The 22,026-nt window shown below is 42.3% G+C and overlaps 1 protein-coding gene across 5 annotated transcripts in view; it reads right to left on the bottom strand.

Moving 5' to 3' along the window:
- RUNX1 (RUNX family transcription factor 1) overlaps positions 1-22,026 on the bottom strand; it is a 180,587-nt gene that overhangs the window by 27,334 nt on the left and 131,227 nt on the right. For 4 of the 5 annotated variants that reach the window (XM_072138719.1, XM_072138720.1, XM_072138722.1 and 1 more), the window contains one exon: positions 7,509-7,700. The exons of the other annotated variant lie outside the window; for it this stretch is intronic. In XM_072138719.1, coding sequence (XP_071994820.1) covers positions 7,509-7,700 — 192 coding nt within the window. The remainder of the gene's footprint in view (positions 1-7,508; positions 7,701-22,026) is intronic. 5 annotated transcript variants of the gene reach the window in all.

Below are 22,026 nucleotides of genomic sequence, written 5' to 3' on the forward strand. Positions count from 1 at the left end.
CTTCCTCTGGACATTGGACATCACTTCATAAGAACACAGGATGTCACTTCCTCTGACCACAGGATGTCACTTCCTCTGACCCCAGGACGTCACTTCCTCTGGACATTCAATGTCACTTCCCCTGGACACTGGATTTCTCTTCCTCTGACCACATGATTTATTTTCCTCTGATCACAGCCATCACTTCCTCTGACCACATGAGGTCACTTCCTCTGGGCACTGGACATCACTTCCTCAGAACATAGGATGTCACTTCCACCGACCATAGGATGTCACTTCCTGTGGACACTGGACATCACTTTCTCTGATCACAGGACATCACTTCCTCTAACCACCTGATGTCACTTCCTCTGGGCACTGGACGTCACTTCCTCGGTCCATAATGCATGTGACTATTTTGCAGCAGTGCAGCTACCTACCACAGAAACATTACAACTCTGATGCAAACATCTCCACATATTATTGATAGAAAGAACAAAGAACTTTCTATCTTTAGTAAATACTTGTCATACAGTAACATATTATAAGCGCTCCGGGTGTCTGCACCGCACCGAGAGCGCTCCACGGGGTTTCCCCCTAAATACTCTCAGTTTGCCGAGTATGGAAATCCCCTTTTACAGCGGCCAAACTTCACACAACAATTCCCTATTTGTCTTTATTGTCTGTGATACCCCCCCTCCCCCAATTACTAATATCCTGCATTCTGTATGGTGCTAAATGAGCATTATGTGCACTTCTGTACATGTTTTGGCACAGAAGGGTACTATGTGGACACAGTATAGAGCCTTTTTTGGCGCAGTATGATGCAATGTGCAAGCAGTATAATGCTATGTAGACTGTACGTTGCTATAAGCGGACTGTATGGAACTACACTGCCACTGTATACAGCTTTTACACCCAGTATGGCACAATGTGGACACAATGGGGCACATTTACTAAGGATCCAGCGGCCGCAATTCCGTCGGGTTTTCCCGAATATTTCCAATTTGCACCATTTTGCGCTGAATTGCCCCGGGTTTTGACGAATGCTATCGGATTGTGGCGCATCGGTGCCGTGACAGGAAACGGGGGCGTGGCCGTCGGACAACCAGACGGATTCGGAAAAACCGCAGAATTTTAAAAAAGAACTGTGTTGCAAGATCAGCACTTACATGCACCGGGAAGAAGAAGGTGAACTCCGGCGGACCTCGGCGCAGCAGCAACACCTGCAGGAATTCGGGCGCACGACCTTAGTGAATCCCGGCAAACCAGAATCCTCGTTGGGCAACGAGCCGCGGGATCACGACTGGACCGGGTAAATGTGCCAATATGGTGCTATTTAGTCCAAGTACAGCACTACATGGCCACAGTAAAGTGCTATTGGACACCATATGGTGCCATGTGGACATAATATGGCACCATGTGGAAGTAGTACGGTGCTTTTATTCATTACTTTCACTATGATTTTCATTATTTAACATCACGAAAATGATGTGAGCAACTAGTGAGGTCACTTGGACAAAGTGTCTTGCCCATCAGTAGGACACAGATGCATTTGTCCGGTTTTTGCTGTCCATTGACCTAGTGTACATAACAAATTCCCACCCAAAAAGTCAAATGCCACCCCTCGCCGATTGGTCGATGAAAAGTCAGTTCTATTGTTGTTATAGCAGCAAAACAATTGATTTTTTTAGATAAATTCCGAAAATTGCTAAAATTTCAGGAACTAAAACCTGGAATTTACCCTTGAGCCTTATCAGGGATGTTGTATGCTATAATTTTTTTTAGGAAAAAGTTTGGTAAGAATAAAAAATTAATTAGTTGTGAAACGCATTTTGGGTTCCTATGTTTTAGTGTTAATACAAATTGTTTAAAATAATGTTGTATTGAACTTTTGAGGGATGAAATGCGGTCTCCGTGGCCTCGCTGGGATTTCAGAATAAGGACGTTTTTAGAAGATTAGTCGCAGGCATCCCGCCTGTCAGGCAAAAGAAAAAAAACCCTCCATGCACCTGGGAGACTACAAAGCGCGTTTCACAAAACAAGAATATCACTTTGCATGGTTTTGCATGCCTAAGGAGCGCGCCTCCCGTATATGCGGCTTTGTTGCCTGAGTCTACAGAGAGCAGGGTAATCTTTCAACCACGCCAGCATTTGATGTGGTGTTTCTTCCTTCGCCGTCTTTTGTCTCGCTGCTTGTTTGGTTAGATGTTTCATATTAACAGGTGTACTTTCGCTGTTGTGCGGCGGGCGGCATATTGTAAAAAAAATTTCACGAGGCCGCGTTGTATAACCCTGCCAGTGTCTAAGAGAAATCTGATGCCAAGACATATCCCTATCCCTAAGCTAGAGGGCGCCAAGATTGTCCCCCCCACAATAAAGAAGCAAATACCCCCTGGTTTATGGTTCTTATGGGCACCATCAGTGTTGGACTGACCCACCAGAGGACCAGAGGATTCCCCAGTGGGTCAAAGTTCTAAATCAATAATGTCCAGCAGACAAACAACCCAATTTGGACGCTACTAAGGTCTATTTCCTAGGGGTTGATTTAGGGTGAACCTTCCAGAATAATTTTGACAGGCGGGGCCTGAAGGGTCTTGATAGTTGACTCAGGAGTGCTCACCATGACAATTGACTCAAGAGTGGACACCATGAGTTGTCCTTCTGATAGTTGACTCAAGAGTGTTCATCTTGATTGTTGACTCAAGAGTGGCCACCATACTTGTTGACTCAAGAGTGGTCACCATGATAGTTAACTCAAGAGCGGACACCATCAGTTGTCCCTGTGATAGTTGACTCAAGAGTGGTCACCATGATTGTTATCTCAAGAGTGGTCACCATGATTGTTGTCTCAAGAGTGGTCACCATGATTGTTGTCTCAAGAGTGGTCACCATGATTGTTGTCTCAAGAGTGGTCACCATGATTGTTGTCTCAAGAGTGGTCACCATGATTGTTGTCTCAAGAGTGGTCACCATGATTGTTGTCTCAAGAGTGGTCACCATGATTGTTGTCTCAAAAGTGGTCACCATGATTGTTGTCTCAAGAGTGGTCACCATGATTGTTGTCTCAAGAGTGGTCACCATGATTGTTGACTCAAGAGTGGTCACCATGATAGTTAACTCAAGAGCGGACACCATCAGTTGTCCCTGTGATAGTTGACTCAAGAGTGGTCACCATGATTGTTGACTCAAGAGTGGTCACCATGATTGTTGACTCAAGAGTGGTTAGCTGATTCAAGAGTTGTCACCTATCTTTCTAAAGCTCATGATTATTCCCAGTCAGTGCAGGTCACTGTAGCTATACTTTCCAATTATTCAAAATGGCCGACAATATAAAAAATGGGTGGGTACAGACTACCAGAAACAGAGTCACTACTTGTCAGTAATAAGCTCTATGATATTGATGTAACCTAATAGAAAGGGATTCTCTGCTACTTGAACACTGAGGACATATGTTTAAAGGGGAATCCCAATTTGAACAATCCCTACTTATCTAAAGGATAGGCAGAGATATCACTGGTCTTGGACCACAATATCTTGTGATTGGTCAAGACGTACTGATAGAAACTGAGCCAGAGGGCAGTGAGTATCCTCTACTTTTTAATTTTACCACACGCTAATCATACTAGTGGTAGTCTTACAGAATCCCTTTAACAATAATCTGACCTTAAATCATGCCCATGCCGGAACACCAATGAATAACTATTCATGTGCCGAACATATTAACTTCCCTACAGCACCCCCACAGGAAAAACTAAGTATTACACACTGAAAGAACACTATACAAATGGAGGTGGACAGGAAGTAGGAAGCAGACAGCGCCATGCTCTGTGTAGTGGTCAGACCAGGTTACAACGATTCATATTTATATGTAGTGATTCGGACTGATGATTTCTTGGGTTTAGAAGGACATTCTCTTTAGGATTGCATCTGAACAATGTCTCTGGGATTAAGCCACATAAGGAACATATACTTTAGATTCTTAACGACTTCTCCTTCGTCTCCATGACATATAATAATTCCTATTTTGTGGTCTTTTGCACAATATTTGCAGCAACAGGTAGAAAAAGAGACTTCTGCTTTCCAGCTGTTTCTATGAAATCCCTCTAAGCGGTAGTGAAAGTGAGGCTCGCACGCATGGCGGTATTATTTTAGTGCATACCACTTGCTGCAATGCCTTCTCGGTAGACTTCTTTTAACACAAGATCCCTGAAAAACAGCTGTGATCTGTGCCGCCTGTGGCCAGGGGAAAATAGCTCACACAAGAGCCCTGTATGATGCCGGACTCCCAACCAGCTTATTTTACGTCACACTGATTTAGTTATTTATTTTTGAGCTCTAACATGATAAAAACTCAATATTTTACCAGTGTTATAATCTGTCTTTCAACTTATTTTTGTGTATTTATTTAAACCTTTTGTTAACGTTTTGTAAATAAATTTTGTGCCCCTTCCTGCAACTTTAACTAAATACAATGTTGATCACTAACTTGACAATAACTCTATATTTTATCTGTATTATTTTGTATGCTTTAACTTACTTTTGTGTATTTGTTTAAACCTTCTGTTAACATCTGCTAAATGAATTTTAAGCACCTTCCTGCAACTTTAACTAAATACAATGCTGATCACTAACATGACAATAACTCTATATTTTATCTGTTATTTTGTATGCTTTAACTTACTTTTGTGTATTTGTTTAAACCTTCTGTTAACATCTGCTAAATTGATTTTCAGCACCTTCCTGCAGCTTTCACCAAATACAATGTTGAGAACTAACATAGCAATAACTCTATATTTTATCTGTGTTATTTTGTGTGTTTTAACTTATTTTTGTGTATTTATTTAAACCTTCTGCTAACATCTGCTTATTTAATTTTGTGCACCTTCATGCAACTTTAAATAAATACAATGGGGCACATTTACTTACCCGGTCCATTCGCGTTCCAGCGGCGGCTTCTCCCGACGAGCGTTCGGGTCTTCCGGCGATTCATGAAGGTCCTGCGTCCGATGTCCACCAGGTGTCGCTGCTGCGCCGAGGTCCGCCAAGTTGCGTCGGAGTTCACTGATCTCTTCCTGGTGCATGTGAGTATGGCCCATGCGACCAATTTTTTTTAAAAAATGCGGTGGTTTTTCTGAATTCCTCGGGTTTTCGCTCGGCCACACCCCCCCCGATTTCCGTCACGTGCATGCCGGCGCTGATGCGCCACAATCTAATCGCGTGCGCCAAAATCCCGGGGCGATTCAGGGAAAATCGGTGCAAATCGGAAATATTCGGGTAACACGTCGGGGAACCGTGAATCGGGCCCTTAGTAAATGACCCCCAATGAGAAATGACAAATAGTCACAACTCCTTGAACACGGCCAGGAATTGCGACTAATTAGCCCCTTAAGCTGACTCCATGCCAAACGGGCTCAAAAGGGTGTGAAGGTTGCCATGCCTGGTGGTGGTGTGGTGGTGGAGTGGGCTTGGGGCAGGTTATACCCCAATTCTACGCCGGGTAGGACATGCCGCACGCCAGATATAAAAAATTTTCTTGTTTACTCAGATACTGTTGTGTATATTGTTTTTGTATTTAATATAATCTTTAACTACAAACTATAATTTAATTATCAGTCTTTTTATTTCATCTAAACTTATTTTTATACTTAGTCTGTATACGAGATGCAATTTATATTAATATATTATCTCCCTTCTGCTAAATTCTAATGAACAGATTCTGTGCACCTTCCTGCCACTTTAACTAAAACCAATTTTTATTGTTTAGTCAGCTGCAATGTTATTTATTGCTATCATTATGGGATGTAAACTTACTGTAAATATCTACAAGAAAATATTATTATAACTTCAATTTTGTGTCCCCTCCTGCAACTTTGACTAAATTAGATATTTCTGGTTTGTTCTGAAATATTGTTTCTATCCTTGCTAAGGTCAAGAATTTTAATGAATTTTAAAAAAATTACCAAAGAAATTTAAATAAAATAAATACTTAAAAACAAATGTTTTTCATGGGTAATAAACCTAATATCCTGGGGTTTTCTATGGAATTTGGAGGCCTATGTCGGACATGTGTGCCTGCGTGTGGGACTTGTCACCTGTTGTCTCTTTAGCCCTGTGTCCAGCAACTTCAATCCTGCCTGGATCAGATGTTAAAGAGCGTTGCAGGCATGTTAAGTGTTTGCTCTACAGTTCTCCATGACATGTACCGCGGGTTCAGTGTTTCCATGAATATTTATGTGACTGAGGCTTCTCTGATGTGCAAATTGTAGTAAATTTCACTGTGAAATGAATCTGTGCAATAAAAACCTATACAATTTCAACAGGGGGCGGAGCTTAAGACATTACACAACTAAACCTCACACAAACTATATACCCCCCCTCTCTAATAGTGTGTGATTCTTGTAAAGATGGATAGTGTAACAGGATGTTCAGTCCGCTTTACACATGGTATATTACTCACATCTTACAAAAGTGCAGACAAGGTGACAGATTCCCTTTAAAGCCCCCTACAACAGTAATCTCTGCCCTGTTGTTGTAAAGCGAGATCCATTACATAGAATATTCAATAGGGTACAAATATAACAACTGTATAACTGTGTATTTAAACTTTGCTAATAGCAATACTTAAAAAATTCAACTTTTTCCAGTTTACAGTTATATTGCTATGGTAACAGACTACACACAAACGCTACGTAGTCTGATGCTATGGACAAAGATTTTACCATCCCATTTTAATCCACATATAAATCCGGGGGCACCTGTGACACTTTGTATATGGGATACAATTTATATTAATATATTTTCTCCCTTCGGCTAAATTCTTATTAACAGATTTTGTGCACCTTCCTGCCACTTTGACTCAAAACAATTTTTATTGTTTAGTGAGCAGCAACATTATTTATTGCTGTCATTATGAGATGTAAACTTTCTGTGAATACTTACGAGAAAAGATCCGAGAATTTCATTTTATTTTAACTTCGATTTTGTTTCCCCTCCTGCAACTTTGACTAAAATTTGATATCTCTTGTTTGTTCTGATATATTGTTTCTATCCTTGCTAAGGTCAAGAATTGTAATGTTCTTAATCTCAAAGTTATCAAGAGAGGCGTCAGACAGCTACATACTCCTTCTTCCCTATTGCGAACACATGCACTCTCGGCTGAACAGAGCATGCATGTGTATGGTGAGCTCGTTAGGAATAGCTATTGCAAGTGGACAATAATCTACGAGTAAAGCCGATTGAACCTCAGACCTTCGTTGTGACTCCCTAGACCACTAGAATCTCAAGTGATGTAGCTACGAGAGCACTTCAGCTCTAACTAAACAGAAAACTCCTCCAGTAGATTATACTGTCGCTATGTACATGAGCAATAAGCTGAAGAACAACCAAGAAGTAAGTGTAAACCACCGAAAGGTGATCATTTTTGTATGAATTAACCACAGCAAATAGTTAAAAAAAAAAAAAAATTTAAATAATTTTAAAAATTAAAAAAAAAAAAAATTCACATAATCTGGCGTCATCTGACTCACCTTGTATCTGAGTCTGTGTCTGAGGATTGAATGCTGTGGAGTGGTTCAGAGATGATCGTGGGTTAGGAGTGGGGGTCGGGTGGTGTGGACTGACCCTCATCGCTGTTCGGCGCAATTGTTCCAGTTCGCTGAGCCGTTCAGAAAACGACAAGCCCCCTGGTTTAGTCTGCTCATCTAATTTCTGCCGGTGCCCTGTTAATATGAAGTAGATAAAATGATTAAAAATACATAATAAACTTGTATTATGTCATGCATTGGTTTTCTCCTCTGCTGTTGTATCAATGCTGGGTGTCGGAGACTAGAAACTATGATGTCTCCCATACACTGCACACAGGGAGTAAAGGGGAATCTCCTTTCCTAGCCCTCTCTCTTACTCTTTCAGAAGCATCAGCAGGATCAAATAAAATATTAAAGAGAATAACTGACCTGTACTGATGTGAATAAAGCACTTGGGGTGATATAGAAACTTACTATTAGCTCCAGCAATCTACTAATTGTGTCTCTCATCTCTCACTAAGAAGCATCAGCAGGATCATACTGGCCATTATAGAGAAGAACTGACCTGTACTGATGTGAATAAAGCACTTGGGGTGATATAGAAACTTACTATTAGCTCCAGCAATCTACTATCTGTATCTCTTCTCTCTCACTAAGAAGCATCAGCAGGATCATACTGGCAATTATAGAGAAGAAATGACCTGTACTGATGTGAATAAAACCTTTGGGGTGAGATAGAAACTTACTATTAGCTCCAACAATCTACAATCTGTATCTCTCCTCTTTCACTAAAAAGCATCATCAGGATAATACCACCATTATAGAGAAGAACTGATCTGCACTGATGTGTATACAGCATTTGGGGTGAGATAGAAACTTTCTATAAGCCCCAACAGCTTCTGTATATGTCTGTGCCCCTCTACTAAAAAGCATCAGCAGGATCATACTGGGCATCATAGAGAAGCACTAACCTTTACTGATATGTCTAAAGCATTTGGGGTGAGATAGACGCTTTCTATTAGCTCCAGCAGCCTCTGCATGTGTCTGTGTCCCTCTTCTCTCACTCAAAAGCATCAGCAGAGTCATAAAGGATTTTATAGATCAGCACTGATGGGACATTATAGAGAAGCACTGACCTGTACTGATATGTCTAAAGCATTTGGGGTGAGATAGAAGCTTTCTATTAGCTCCAGCAGGCTCTGCATGTGTCTGTGTCCCTCTTCTCTCACTCAAAAGCATCAGCAGAGTCATAAAGGATTTTATAGATCAGCACTGATGGGACATTATAGAGAAGCACTGACCTGTACTGATATGTCTAAAGCATTTGGGGTGAGATAGAAGCTTTCTATTAGCTCCAGCAGGCTCTGCATGTGTCTGTGTCCCTCTTCTCTCACTCAAAAGCATCAGCAGAGTCATAAAGGATTTTATAGATCAGCACTGATGGGACATTATAGAGAAGCACTGACCTGTACTGATATGTCTAAAGCATTTGGGGTGAGATAGAAGCTTTCTATTAGCTCCAGCAGGCTCTGCATGTGTCTGTGTCCCTCTTCTCTCACTCAAAAGCATCAGCAGAGTCATAAAGGATTTTATAGATCAGCACTGATGGGACATTATAGAGAAGCTGTGACCTGTACTCGTGTATCTAAAACATTTGGGGTAAGATGGAAACTTTCTAGTAGCACCAGCAGTCTCTGGATGTGTCTGTGTCTCTCTTCTCTCACCCATCAGCAGGGTCATATAGAACATTATAGACCAGGACTGGTGTGAATGAAGCACTTTGGGTAAGATAGCAACTTACTCTTAGTTCCAATGCCATGTCCTCCCCCTCCTTTCTCCATAGACTTCTATGGGTTCATGTAATTTGATCCTTCCGTGAGCTGAAGACAACAAAGTTGTTTTTCTCATTTTCCCCTAGTTTTCTATTCCCTTTAAGGCGAATAGTTTTTCCCTCTCCCCACCGTATCCTTTATATGTTTTCATTGCTTGAGGGTTTTTTTTGTTTTTTTTTTGCTCCCTAACATGGAGTGGGATAATTTTTTCCAGCTGTTCTAAAAATTTACATTTCAAAGCAAATTTCCAGTTGCTACAATTTCTAAAATGAAAGTATGTGTAAACTTTTATTGGGGCTGGAGATGTGAGCGGCCTGTTCTCTCTTCCTCCCCGGCCGGTTCCTTTTTGGCGCACAAGGCGCTGGATCACATTTCACACAGCACTGAGAACTGGAGCCAGCTTTACTGCAATGATTTTTATCTGGGTACGAAAAAAAAGTCCACTATGATTTTTTTTTTTTCTTTTTGGCAGCAATACGGTGCTTGAGCTTCTTAACTTGTCAAGCATGCAAATCCCAGGCCTCTGTTTAGCTCTGCAGCTCATGACGGGGGACGTGAATGCAAACATAACGCAGAGTCACGCTACCGGCCATTTACATATGTTTGTCGTCTGATAGTACAATCTATTTTCAGGGTCGGTCTTATGGTCACTGATGGAGAATGTGTGACTACCGTGCAGAGGGACAGCTCAGCGGGCATGCTGCCACCAGGCCCTGAAGCCCTAGGGGGACCAATGGTCTCTTCTACAGAAGACACCAGTGTAATAAAGTCTATAAAGACTATGTTACAAATTTCGCAAAAGCTTCCCCTCTAGTTCCATGTTGTGTAGCGCTTTTTTGTGGAAAAAGTTCTTAGAAAGAGGAGATCTATGTGCAAAAAGCACTTGGGGTGAGATAGAAACTTTCTATTAGCACCAACCCCCCCTGGATGTGTCTATGTGTCTCCTCTCTCACTCAAAAGCATCAGCAGAGTCATACTGGGCATCATAAAGAAGCACTAACCTGTACCAATATGTCTAAAGCATTTGGGGTGAGATAGAAGCTTTCTATTAGCTTCAGTAGCCTCTGCATGTGTCTGTGTCCCTTTTCTCTCACTCTAAAGCATCAGCAGAGTCATACAGGACATTATAGATCAGCACTGATGGGACATTATAGAGAAGTACTGACCTGTACTCATGTGTCTAAAGCATTTGGGGTGAGATAGAAGCTTTCTATTAGCACCAGCAGGCTCTGCATGTGTCTGTATCCCTCTTCTCTCACTCAAAAGCATCTGCAGAGTCATAAAGGACCTTATAGATCAGCATTGTTTGGACATTATAGAGCAGTTCTGACCTGTACTGATGTGTCTAAAACATTTGGGGTAAGATGAAAACTTTCTAGTAGCACCAGCAGTCTCTGGATGTGTCTGTGTCTCTCTTCTCTCACTCATCAGCAGTGAAGAGACATTTTATGAGACCTTTATGAATCAGGCCTGTTTAATTCAATTATTAATTAATTATTATCAGATAGATATTTTCTGGGCATATTTTGATGAATTAGTTTGTAGAACTATTAAAATTTATTTTTACTGGAGTTCCCCTTTAAAAAGGGGCGGTCCCTTCTAGCAAGGAGATAGGTTGAGGTTATTGGCGGCCACTGCAGGACAAACATGGTACCACAAGGCAATTATTAAAATGAATGGGCAACAATGTAATACATGGTTGTGTAGAGTCCTCCAGGATGTAGCTGAAGTTCATTGGTCTCCTGAGTGAGTCCCAATTATGGGACCTTTTGAAAAAAAATGGTCGGCACAACAAAAAAGGAAAACTGCAGCATCCCTCTTAAAAAAAAAAAAAAGAAAAAATCATGACAAGAACATAGATTTTTTTTCTGACTTTTATTTGGTGGGGGGGAGGCGGGGGGTTAAAAATTCACAATAAATTCCGTTGCCCTAGTGGGAGCCTCATGAATTGGGCACATGGAGACGGTCCCCATAATAAGCTCACATGAGAGATTTCGGCGACTCCACAAGGACTCACTGTTCCCGGGTGTATAAACCTCTTCATCGCATGCTGTTCCCATAAGGGACATGAAATTTCATTTAGAAACTGGAGGAAGGAAGTTGTTTCAATGGAAAACATAATTTTCTGGGAGGAAACTGAAATTTGGGTTAGTTCTCGAATATTTCTACATCTGTTGTGTAGAAGGTTTTTAACATTTTTTTGGCTTTTTCAGGTCAAGGCGCCACTCACACAGTAAAATAACAGGAACCTACAGATTGTACGTGGTGTATGTACAGCTTCCTGGGCTGTGAATATATCAGACCTGGGAGGAAGAATAAGGCGTTGTGTTGGGGATGGATAATTAGGGCCGCGCACCGCCAGTGACCTGAGAACAGAGGTGAATGGCTTCACAAATAATTAACAGCTACTTCTGCTTCCAGAGTCGTGTAAAACAAACATATGGAGAGCCCTGCACGGCCCCAGTCATCTCAGAGCAGGTATTGTAGGCTCCCAGCCTGCAGTACCAGGAGAGGACACGAGGGGCACTGTTTCCCCAGGACACAGCTTATAGACATCCAGATCTACAAGTAGAAAGAAGGAAGAAGGGGGTCACTAAATGAGTGCATCTAAAGTATTTCCTTGGATTCAGAAATAGTTTTTTTATCTCACAAATGACAAATTGATAGATAGATAGTTAAAAAAAGATGAATAGATAGATTATATATATATGTATACTTTTAATAGATAGATATGATAGATAGTAGACAGATAGATAGAAGATAAAAAAAGAGATAGATAGATAGAAGATGTGATATGAATGATAAATGTGCCCCCTTGCACGCTAGTTTTTTGGAGTATAATAGTCACAATTCCTGGAACGTGCCCATGAACGGTGGGAGAGTGGCGTTCCTGTCCCCCAATTAGCATAGAAAGCCAATGGCACAGGCTATAATGCAATTCTACATCAGGAAGGACCTGGAGAAGAACTATCCCCCCCCCCATACGCTGGCTGCCGAATATATCAGAAGGCCAGATCCTCTCTATATACCCCGAGCATGCAAGGGGCGGGGCTTACATCAGGCGGCCATGCACTGTGGGAGAGTGGCGTTCCTGTCCCTCCATTAGCATAGTTTGTACAAGTCAATGGCACAGGATATAGTGCAGTGCTACATCAGGCAGGGCCTGGAGAACAACTGTCCCCCCATACGCCGGCTGCCGAATGTATCAGAAGGCCAGATCCTCTCTATATACCCCGAGCATGCAAGGGGCGGGGCTTACATCAGGCGGCCATGCACTGTGGGAGAGTGGCGTTCCTGTCCCCCCATTAGCATAGTTTGTACAAGCCAATTGCACAGGCTATAGTGCAGTGCTACATCAGGCAGGGCCTGGAGAACAACTGTCCCCCCATACGCCGGCTGCCGAATGTATCAGAAGGCCAGATCCTCTCTATATACCCCGAGCATGCAAGGGGTGGGGCTTACATCAGGTGATGGCACACTATGTGCCATTGTGTGATGGAGTCGTCTCATGGATATTAGATAGAAGATAGACAACCCTAGTGGAAGGAAGGATAGACAGAACCCTTTACATCATTCCCTCTATCAAAAAATAACACTCGAAAAAATAAAATAAACTACTCGTACAAAACTATATAATATCCAGTGACCAAATAACATCTCCATACAGGAAGAAATCTAACACTAACAGAGATTAGATCACATTGCATGCTGGGATTGTCCAAGGTAACAAAAAGCGCCATTATACGTATACAACAATTTTACCGTATGTGACATCACAATATCATCTCCTTGGCGCCCTCCTGAGGCGGTGTCCCTTTATTCCGCGTACTGCTTATTGTTTTTTCGAGGAGAACAGAGAAGGACATTGATGGGACGCGGTAACTATGTGGAGTGGAATGCGCTACACAAAAAACACAGGATGCAACTCACACATGACTGTATAAACTTGTAAGTAAGCGCTCACTACTCCCTGGCCTATATCCATCTGGCCGAGGCTCGGAGTCTACGGGTGAGGCAGGCACAGCATGTTGGCAGACCCTCGCCATCTCCTGCATTAATATGAACTGTAAATATTAATTCTTGTCCTGACTGTAATTCAGGCGTTCAGTACAGATATCATTTTGCCGCCTCTCAGAAGCAGCTTTATTTGCATGGAGAAAAGATTAGCCCACGTTTTTATCGTAAATACAAAGCAGGCGATTACCGCTTTCAACGTTAGACCAGCCAAGAGTCTGTAGTAACCATTATTTTCTATGCTAGTGCTTACCGCTATTGTACAATTCAGGAACTATTCTGCTAATCCAGAATATATTTTATTCTGGATTAGCAGAACAGTTCCTGGCAATCCAACAACTAGCTTAATCCAGAGTCTAACTGTATTGGATGGCTACTTACTTCCCACTAAAAGCAATATCAAATCGGGTTCTCAATGCTATTAGGGCATAGTGCCACCAACCCCATGTTCTTCTCTATGTAAAAAAGTTTGCTCAAAGCCAAGAAACCCTTTAAAGTTTTTAAGTGTCTGCTTACACATGCCCCTGCCTTCCCGTACTTGTAGCAGATAACCTGTAACAGAATCCCAGTGTTCTTTATGGCAGTCTATCAAAAGGCAATTTTCAAAGGTGTTTGCGGTGCCCATTGCGGTACCCCACACGATTAATGTTAGATTACACCCTCTTCAGGTAACATTAATGAGTTAATATCTGATGGGTGGCAATGCTATACATTACACAATGGAAGAAGGTTTTCCAATAACCTTAACAGAATACTATCAATAATTTAAAGAGGTGGTTATGATGCCCATTACGGTGCCACTGTTGGATTAATAAACTACACGAGTTTCTAAGTTTCTAACTAACTGGGTTGAAAGTTCACACATACTATAGAATCAGATTGTTTGGCTGCTAAGGGACCATAGGGAAGCGAAGGTGCTTGCTTTGGTTTGATTTTGTCCGTGTTAAGATTCATTGGCAAGAACATGTACAAGGCCCCTGGTGTAAGTGTGTTGTTATCAGGCAAGTGGGTAAAGAATTAACCCCAGGATCATGGAAAGGTTGTGAAGAGGGAATCCGGAACCATGTATGACAATTGGGGTCCATATTGAATTTTGTTATGGAGTTGGGGCCTTTGTCTTCTGTATCAGCTACTGTTAGGGGTATGCATCACTTTATTACAACATACCTCCCATAGTAGTTTTATATCCGCTTTACTCATTAAGTGAGCCCTTTTCTGATACTCAGGCAGCCGCATTGAACCCGAGGTTGCTCATTTTTATAAATCGCCATAAAAACAAGTATCAGTTTCAATAAGTTTAAAGAGGTGTCTTGTTTACTCTTGACCTACAATGCCCCTTTTCACACAAGTCCTTGGCAGCATTACCCGGTTCGCCCTACTTTGCTCTCACCTTGCCAAGTTCTTTTTTTGTTTATCCTTTTTGTTTTATTTCCGGGAGCTGTATTTTTTTCCCACATGATGGATACTCAAAAGCTACCTTCTGGATACTGTTTATAAGAGACACACACAAAGGCATAGGTGCGGAGCATTAAGACAATACCAAAAATTTCTACATCACGGCAACGCCCAGAACAATCAGCAAACAATGACGTAAAAATAAGCTCTTTCAACACTTAAGAAGGGTTGATGCATCAAGATTTTGGCTCCATATCAGACAGACATCCCAATAATCAATCAGGATAATCAGAAGAGATATCTGATAGGGTGGGAAACTGTTCCGAAACAGGACCTGATAAATTTGACCAAGAAGTTATTAACAAATGTTAAATCTCGGCAAATTCACTGTGGTAGACCCTCCGTGGAAATAGGATGCACCGGCTATGGCTTCTATAGCAATGGTTAAGCTTAGGTAAGTCCCTGTCCTTTATACTGTATGTCTTTCCTGTTTTGGTTGTAATCACATGCCAAAGATAAAACTTGGCCTTCCATCAAAGAACCCAACAGAGAAGGGTGACATATGTATTCTTCTTCACTTCCACTTCCAATTAACCTATCTGACCAAAGGAGTTTCATATCAAAGATCAAACTTGACCTATCAGAGGAGGCCATAATGCACGTCTTTTTCTCTACTCCAATTTTACCAAAAAGGGGCCCAAACCAAAGATCAAACGTGGCCTATGAGAAGAGAAGGCCCTAATGCAGGTCTCCATCCTACTGCCAGATGTTAGACCATTTCTACCAAAATGGTCCAAAACCAAAGATTCCACTGTGGTGCCCAATTTTGCCTTTCACGAGAGAAAGGGATCTTCTTTTCCGATCCCAACAACTGGACACATTACCTCGAAGTGTAGTTTCTTGGTGGAAGAGTATGCAAACCAGTATAGAACTAAGCAATGGTGGGCATCATCTTATTCAGGCCCCATTAACAGTCCCATATGCAAACCAGTATAGAACTAAGCAATGGTGGGCATCATCTTATTCACGCCCCATTAACAGTCCCATATGCCTTCTCTGTAACATATATGTCCTTGATTCCAACATAAGCTGGGCCGTCCCCTCTCAAGGGTGTAAAACGGTGCACTAATGTAAATCTGCCCCAAGAGGGGCCCCAAGTTAGATCTCCTGGTATCAATCAGGGGGTACGTAGAGGGATTTCAATGACAGCAAGCAGAGATCTTTAGCGTAGCGAAGGAATAGACTAAAGTTGGGAACCCTTCAACCTCCCCCAGGCTTTTTACACATGCCTACGAGTTATTCAAGTGCTCATGCCTTGCCTCGCAGCACTCTGCTCTCCAAGTTTTCCTCCACAGCTGCGGCGGAGATATAGTAAAGCTACTGTATGGTATTATGAAACCGAAGGCCTCTGAGATCCTTCCAAGCTGCATACAAGCGAGTTATTCTTTGGACTGTTTTCTTTGGCCATGCGCGAGCTGCACAAAATGAATCAAGCAGTATTAATTTTCAGTAGGGAAGCGTTGCGGTCAGGGGGAGCTGTTTGTGGCTAGATGGTGCAGATAGGTGCACAAGGTTATGGAGAGCAGCCTGTGGCACAGGGGGCTTAAGGAGAAACACGCTGGACCTCTCTGCTGCCGAGTCTCACACCGCTGGTTTATATGTTAAGGTTGTGGCTCAGAAACCCAGCGTAAAACAACAGGAAAACTGCTGCTGTGCCTAAAAGTCCCTGAAACCACAGGCATTTTTACACGGGGAAACAAGGCCAAGCCCATGTTATAGCGGCTGCTGTGTATTATAATACCGTATTTATAGACAGGGTCATGAATAATGTGGCCATGAATGGAAAAAAAGTCCTCCAGCCTTATTTTCAAATTGGTGAAGGGTCCAACACCAACTACCACCCCAAATGTCACCAGCTGGCATCAAGCACCAGAGATACACATTGTACAATGCCTCAAGCAACAGCTCCATACACTTTCTAGTGGCCATACTGAGCTATTGTAACTCAGTTCTGCGTCACGTTAATGGGAGCTGAGCTGCAGTAACCCGATTTGGCCACTACAAAGTGTATGGAGATGTCAAATTTTCGGCAGCGTACTTCTTAGTTAAGGAACTGGCAGCTGCTGATATCAGATGATTGGTAGCAATATTGGTTGTACATGCAATAATCAGAATAATAGATCATCAATATTGAATGGCTGGAAAAACCCTTCAAATGGGTTGTCCAGATCAGGAAACTTAATTTGAACCAGTAAAGAGCAGCTAGATTTGGGCTGTTTTAAATTTCTGTGGGTAAACTCAACACTTCGAGATGATCGATCTGATGTAGTAGGTCTCCAGCTTAGTACAATCCGCGGTATATGGCTCATGGGGCATGCTGGGAGTTGTAGTCAGCTTATAGCTGGAGGGCGACAAGTTGGAGACCACTGCTCCAAGACTGATTGTAGGATATCATCAATTGATTATAAATCAGCAAATCCAGAAGGAAGCGATTTGTCCATCTCTACGTGTTACTTGAGACAACAGCCTCTTGGCCCCATGACGGGCACATCCTGGTGACCAGGGAAGAACACAGTATCACGTATCATGCCAATATTGTGTATTATCTGTAATTGACGTCAATGATAAGTACTCCAAAATGCTGGAAGATCAGGTGGCAGATTTTTATTAAAGGGCCAGGGTCCTTCTAATATCAACCTGTGACCATAGCATTTGCTATAATGATGATAAGAGCTCAGGATCTCTGCTTGTTCAGTCACAGTGGATGAAAATCTGTCCAAGTATGGACAAGTTTATAATCATCAGATAAATTGTAACGTGTCATCCATCCATGTGGTCGTCAGCATTGCTTCATTCTTTGTTAAGCAGGGGCATGGATTTATTCTTTGTTAGTTAAGCAGGGGCATGGCTTTATCCTTTGTAAGTTAAGCAGGGGCATGGCTTTATCCTTTGTAAGTTAAGCAGGGGCATGGCTTTATCCTTTGTAAGTTAAGCAGGGTCATGGTTTTATTCTTTGTAAGTTAAGCAGGGGCATGGCTTTATTCTTTGTAAGTTAAGCAGGGGCATGGCTTTATTCTTTGTTAGTTAAGCAGGGGCATGGCTTTATCCATTGTAAGTTATGCAGGGGCATGGCTTTATTCTTTGTTAGTTAAGCAGGGGCATGGCTTTATCCATTGTAAGTTATGCAGGGGCATGGCTTTGTCCTTTATAAGTTAAGCAGGGACATAGCTTTATCCTTTGTAAGTTAAGCAGGCACATAGCCTTATCCTTTGGAAGTTAAGCTTGGGCATTGCTTTATCCTTTGTAAGCTAAGCGGGACAAAGCCGTGCAGGGGCATGGGTTTATTCTTTGTAAATTGTGCGGGGGCATGGCTTTATTCTTTGTAAATTGTGCAGGGGCATGGCTTTATTCTTTGTAAGTTCAGCAGGCACATGGATTTATTCTTCGTAAGTTAAGCAGGGGCATGGCTTTATGGTCTGTAAGTTAAGCAGGGGCATGGCTTTATGGTCTGTAAGTTAAGCAGGGGCATGGCTTTATGGTCTGTAAGTTAAGCAGGGGCATGGCTTTATGGTCTGTAAGTTAAGCAGGGGCATGGCCTTATCCTCTGTAAGTTAAGCCTGGGCATGGCTTTATCCTTTGTAAATAAAGCAGAGGTATGGCTTTAACCTCTGTAAGTTAAGCAAGGGCTGGCTAATTCTAAGTCATGTGCCCCAAGAAGTACTAGTGTGTGCACGCCTGTCTACTTTGGCACTGTTTTTTTTACATAAAGGCCTAGGACAGTGAACTGAAAATTTGCACCAGCATTATCCCTCCACTCCATATCTAAACCAGTGTTAGGTATTGTCCCTAGAGAGGTGTGTAATCATACTCCGGTGTGTATTTTTAGTAGCAGCAGGACTGTGAAATATGGATTTATATTCCACGGTTGTTGCTGATCTTGAAGCACTGGGGCATGTCCTCACATTGCTGTGTTCTTTTATCTCTGCATTTAACTACTCCCTAGTTCCTTCCTGTGCTGTATTCACTGAAGAGATGTCACACACCAACGCACTGGAGCGCTTTAAGCCCAGCTACAATCCTGGAATATGAATCCATATTTCACAGTCCTGCTGCTACTAACAACATACACAAAGATAAGATTTTACAAATCTCCATAGCTCGTGGTGATCAGTTGACACAGAGTACAGTAAAGAACATGTCATGTGACCAGGTCTAAGAGGCGGAGCTTATGTTCTCATGATTGACATCTATAATAGGTTCTCAGTAGTTTCTTCTTCATATACACTAATGAAAACATTTTTCCTGGACAAATCTTCGGATCTTCATCCCCAACAGCCCTTACCGTAAAAAGCATCATGTTTTTCCACATATATCTCTCCCCAGATGCCGCTTATACCAAAGAACATTCCAGCGCACTATTAGGGAGGATTATAAGATAATGTATCTGATGACTGTGGAGTAGTCAGCAAATCACTCGGAAAACAGCACCAAGTTAGAACGACACTTGGCACTTGACTCATCGCTCTCGAACCTGCTGCAAACAACATCGCCGAGTATAGCCGCCAATCCGAGAGGCTGCAAGTTTGGGCAATAGGATTGAAGAAACTAGATAAAAAAGGAGCAGATCAGAACACGGCTCCATCCTCTCAGCCAGTTATTACCTCAGATTAGAGGTTATTGCGGTGGCCGCAGTATGAAATTAACATTCCTCCGCGTTGCTCTGATGGTCTGTTTTCTGATCCTAAACTGTAGTTTCACTAGAAAGAATCTCCTATTTATAGCGTCTGAGTATAATTATACCGCGCAGGGTAAGACCTATTCTGGCTGCTTTTCAAGGTAAGACTCAGAGTATGAAAAGAAGATACAGTAAGTCCTAGAAATGAGGAGGTTTCACTACTTAAATCAACTCCAACTCTGTAACTCTGTAACGCTCTTCTGATTCCAACGCAGTTGGAATTTTTCTTCTAGCCCTCACCGTTGCGGAGTAATCAGTATTGTTAGTAGGCTAGGTGGGTGGTCCTTGACTACAGTAGTGTCAGAGTAGTCTGGCACCGCCCATCTGACTGTAGGAACCCAAAGTATCATATTGGGCGCCAAACTTACAACAGTGATTTCTCAGGAATGGTGGGGTATAGAAAAAAAAATCCAACTGCGCCGGAATCAGTAGAGTGATACCTATCAAAGAGTGTAGAGAACTAGAAGTCGTAAAAAGTTCTGATTAAAGAAACCTGAACTGCACATGATTTTATCTTCTATTAACAGCCTAAGTTCCTGATCTCTAGGGGTCAACTTCTTGGACTCTTATTGACTACAAGAACTGAGGTCTAAGGTTCCTAGTGGTCTAACCCCTACACACAAAAGTGCTCTTTCTAGGACATCCCCTTTAATGGAGTTCTTTCACAAAAAACCCTTACTTATTTGGTCTATTAGGACACCCTTTCCATGACTAAGAATGGAAAGTGGCTCCTTAGCAGTGGCTCCCGTTTTCATCTCAATAGTCATCTCAAGAGTCATGTAATACTACATTTTACATGCAGTATCACCTTCCAAGTGGTACTGGCTATAACACTTAAACCAACCCCCCCACCCCCACCCCCAAAAAAATGTATAAAGGGTTCGGCCAAATACTATTGACCGTTCAATATCTTGCTCAGTGGCCTTTGTATAGGAGCAGGAGCAGGGTGCACCAGGCTCAACGGCGCCCCCTATCATGGAATAGCACTTTGGTCTGATCATTAACTGTGAATTGGGGAAAGCCTCTATTTAATTCATATACCCTAATAGGGATAAATATTGTCAATGTAAATAGGCTCTGCGATAGTTATCTCTCTGGCAGTGGAGGGGTTAATCCGGCGGGTAGGTACTAAGCTGGGTGAGGATTAGGGATCTGTTGTTGTCCTCGCAGCTCTCTCTTCCTCATACATGATGAGTTATACATACTTATTAAGTGCACAGTAATTGCCGAGAGGTGAAGTAAAGGAACAAGCCCCGGAGCCACCCACATAGAGCCGGGCTTTCTCCGGTTACCTGCGTGAGTCACGGTCATCAGGCGGATAGAGGATTTCTCAGCGCTGTGTCACCGGTGGAGGGGCGTCCAGGGGGTCTATGAGATTAAATTTACCTCCCGAGGGCTCCTGAGTCTAATGACTACTATATTGCACATTTAAAGGGATATTCCATAAAGCTAAATGGAACTTTGTATTATTTACAAACTACTCAAAAAATGGACCGGTCCGCAATCCTGACATGTCTGTTTCAGAAAATACTATACTCCTCCCCAAATTAAAATGTTTTTGCTTATGTTCTTAGAAGTACGCCTCTGTTATTCCTCCCGGAAATTGTGGAATGGGTGATACCATACTCCTTATGAGTGGGGTGAGACACTGTCCAATCAGAGTTGACATCTGCAGAGACACTCCCTTAACTGGAGGAGTTGGAACGTCCACTTACAATAATGCCAGGAAGAATAACAGAGGGTAGATTGGTTTTTTTTTGGGGGGGAGTAGTTAGAGGTATGGGGGAGGGCAGTTCAACCAATCAGAACCCCATAGATATTCCCTGTGGAGTCTGTACCATGGATCTCCCCTTTCTATGATTTCCTTCTCCCCTGTAATACAGCTCCTAGCCCCACGGACCACCAGCCTAAATATGATTAGCTGCATTTTGATTAACGAAGGTTTAAAGAAGCTTGTGGCGCGAGGCCAAAGCAGTGTTTAATAAAAACATTCAGGCCGGAGTTTACGGAAGTCTTCTAATACTTCATACACTTTAGTGGGGTCTGGGGAATTATAAGATGAATGCAGCTCTCCTGCAGCCGCTCTCAATCCTACGACAATATATCACCGGATCATGGGGAGCCGGCACTATGATGTGCAGCTAGCCACAGACTGGTTACAACTGTGACAAACTCCCAGCTGTGATAAGTCATCGTCCTGAACAGGTTTTCCATCTACAAATACAACAAACATTTTCTTATTTAAAGATCTGAGGTTCAGGAACTGAAAAAAAAGTTGATGAACTTTCATATTTCATATTATTAAGTTACTATTTAGCTTCAATGGGTTGGTTCGAAAAACTTATTTTAAATACCTTATAAGAGCAAAGATCTCATTGATCAGCAAGGATTGTAAAGAGTTTTTCTCTTTGGAGTACCCTGCCCACCAGGACATGACACGGACATTGGGACTCATTTACTAAGGGTCCGAACGCCGCACTTTCGTTGGGTTTCCCGAATATTTCCGATTTGCGCTGAATTGCCCTGGGATTTTAGCGCACGAGAT

The sequence above is a fragment of the Engystomops pustulosus genome, chromosome 2 (assembly GCF_040894005.1).
Source record: "Engystomops pustulosus chromosome 2, aEngPut4.maternal, whole genome shotgun sequence".
Lineage (NCBI taxonomy): Eukaryota > Metazoa > Chordata > Amphibia > Anura > Leptodactylidae > Engystomops > Engystomops pustulosus.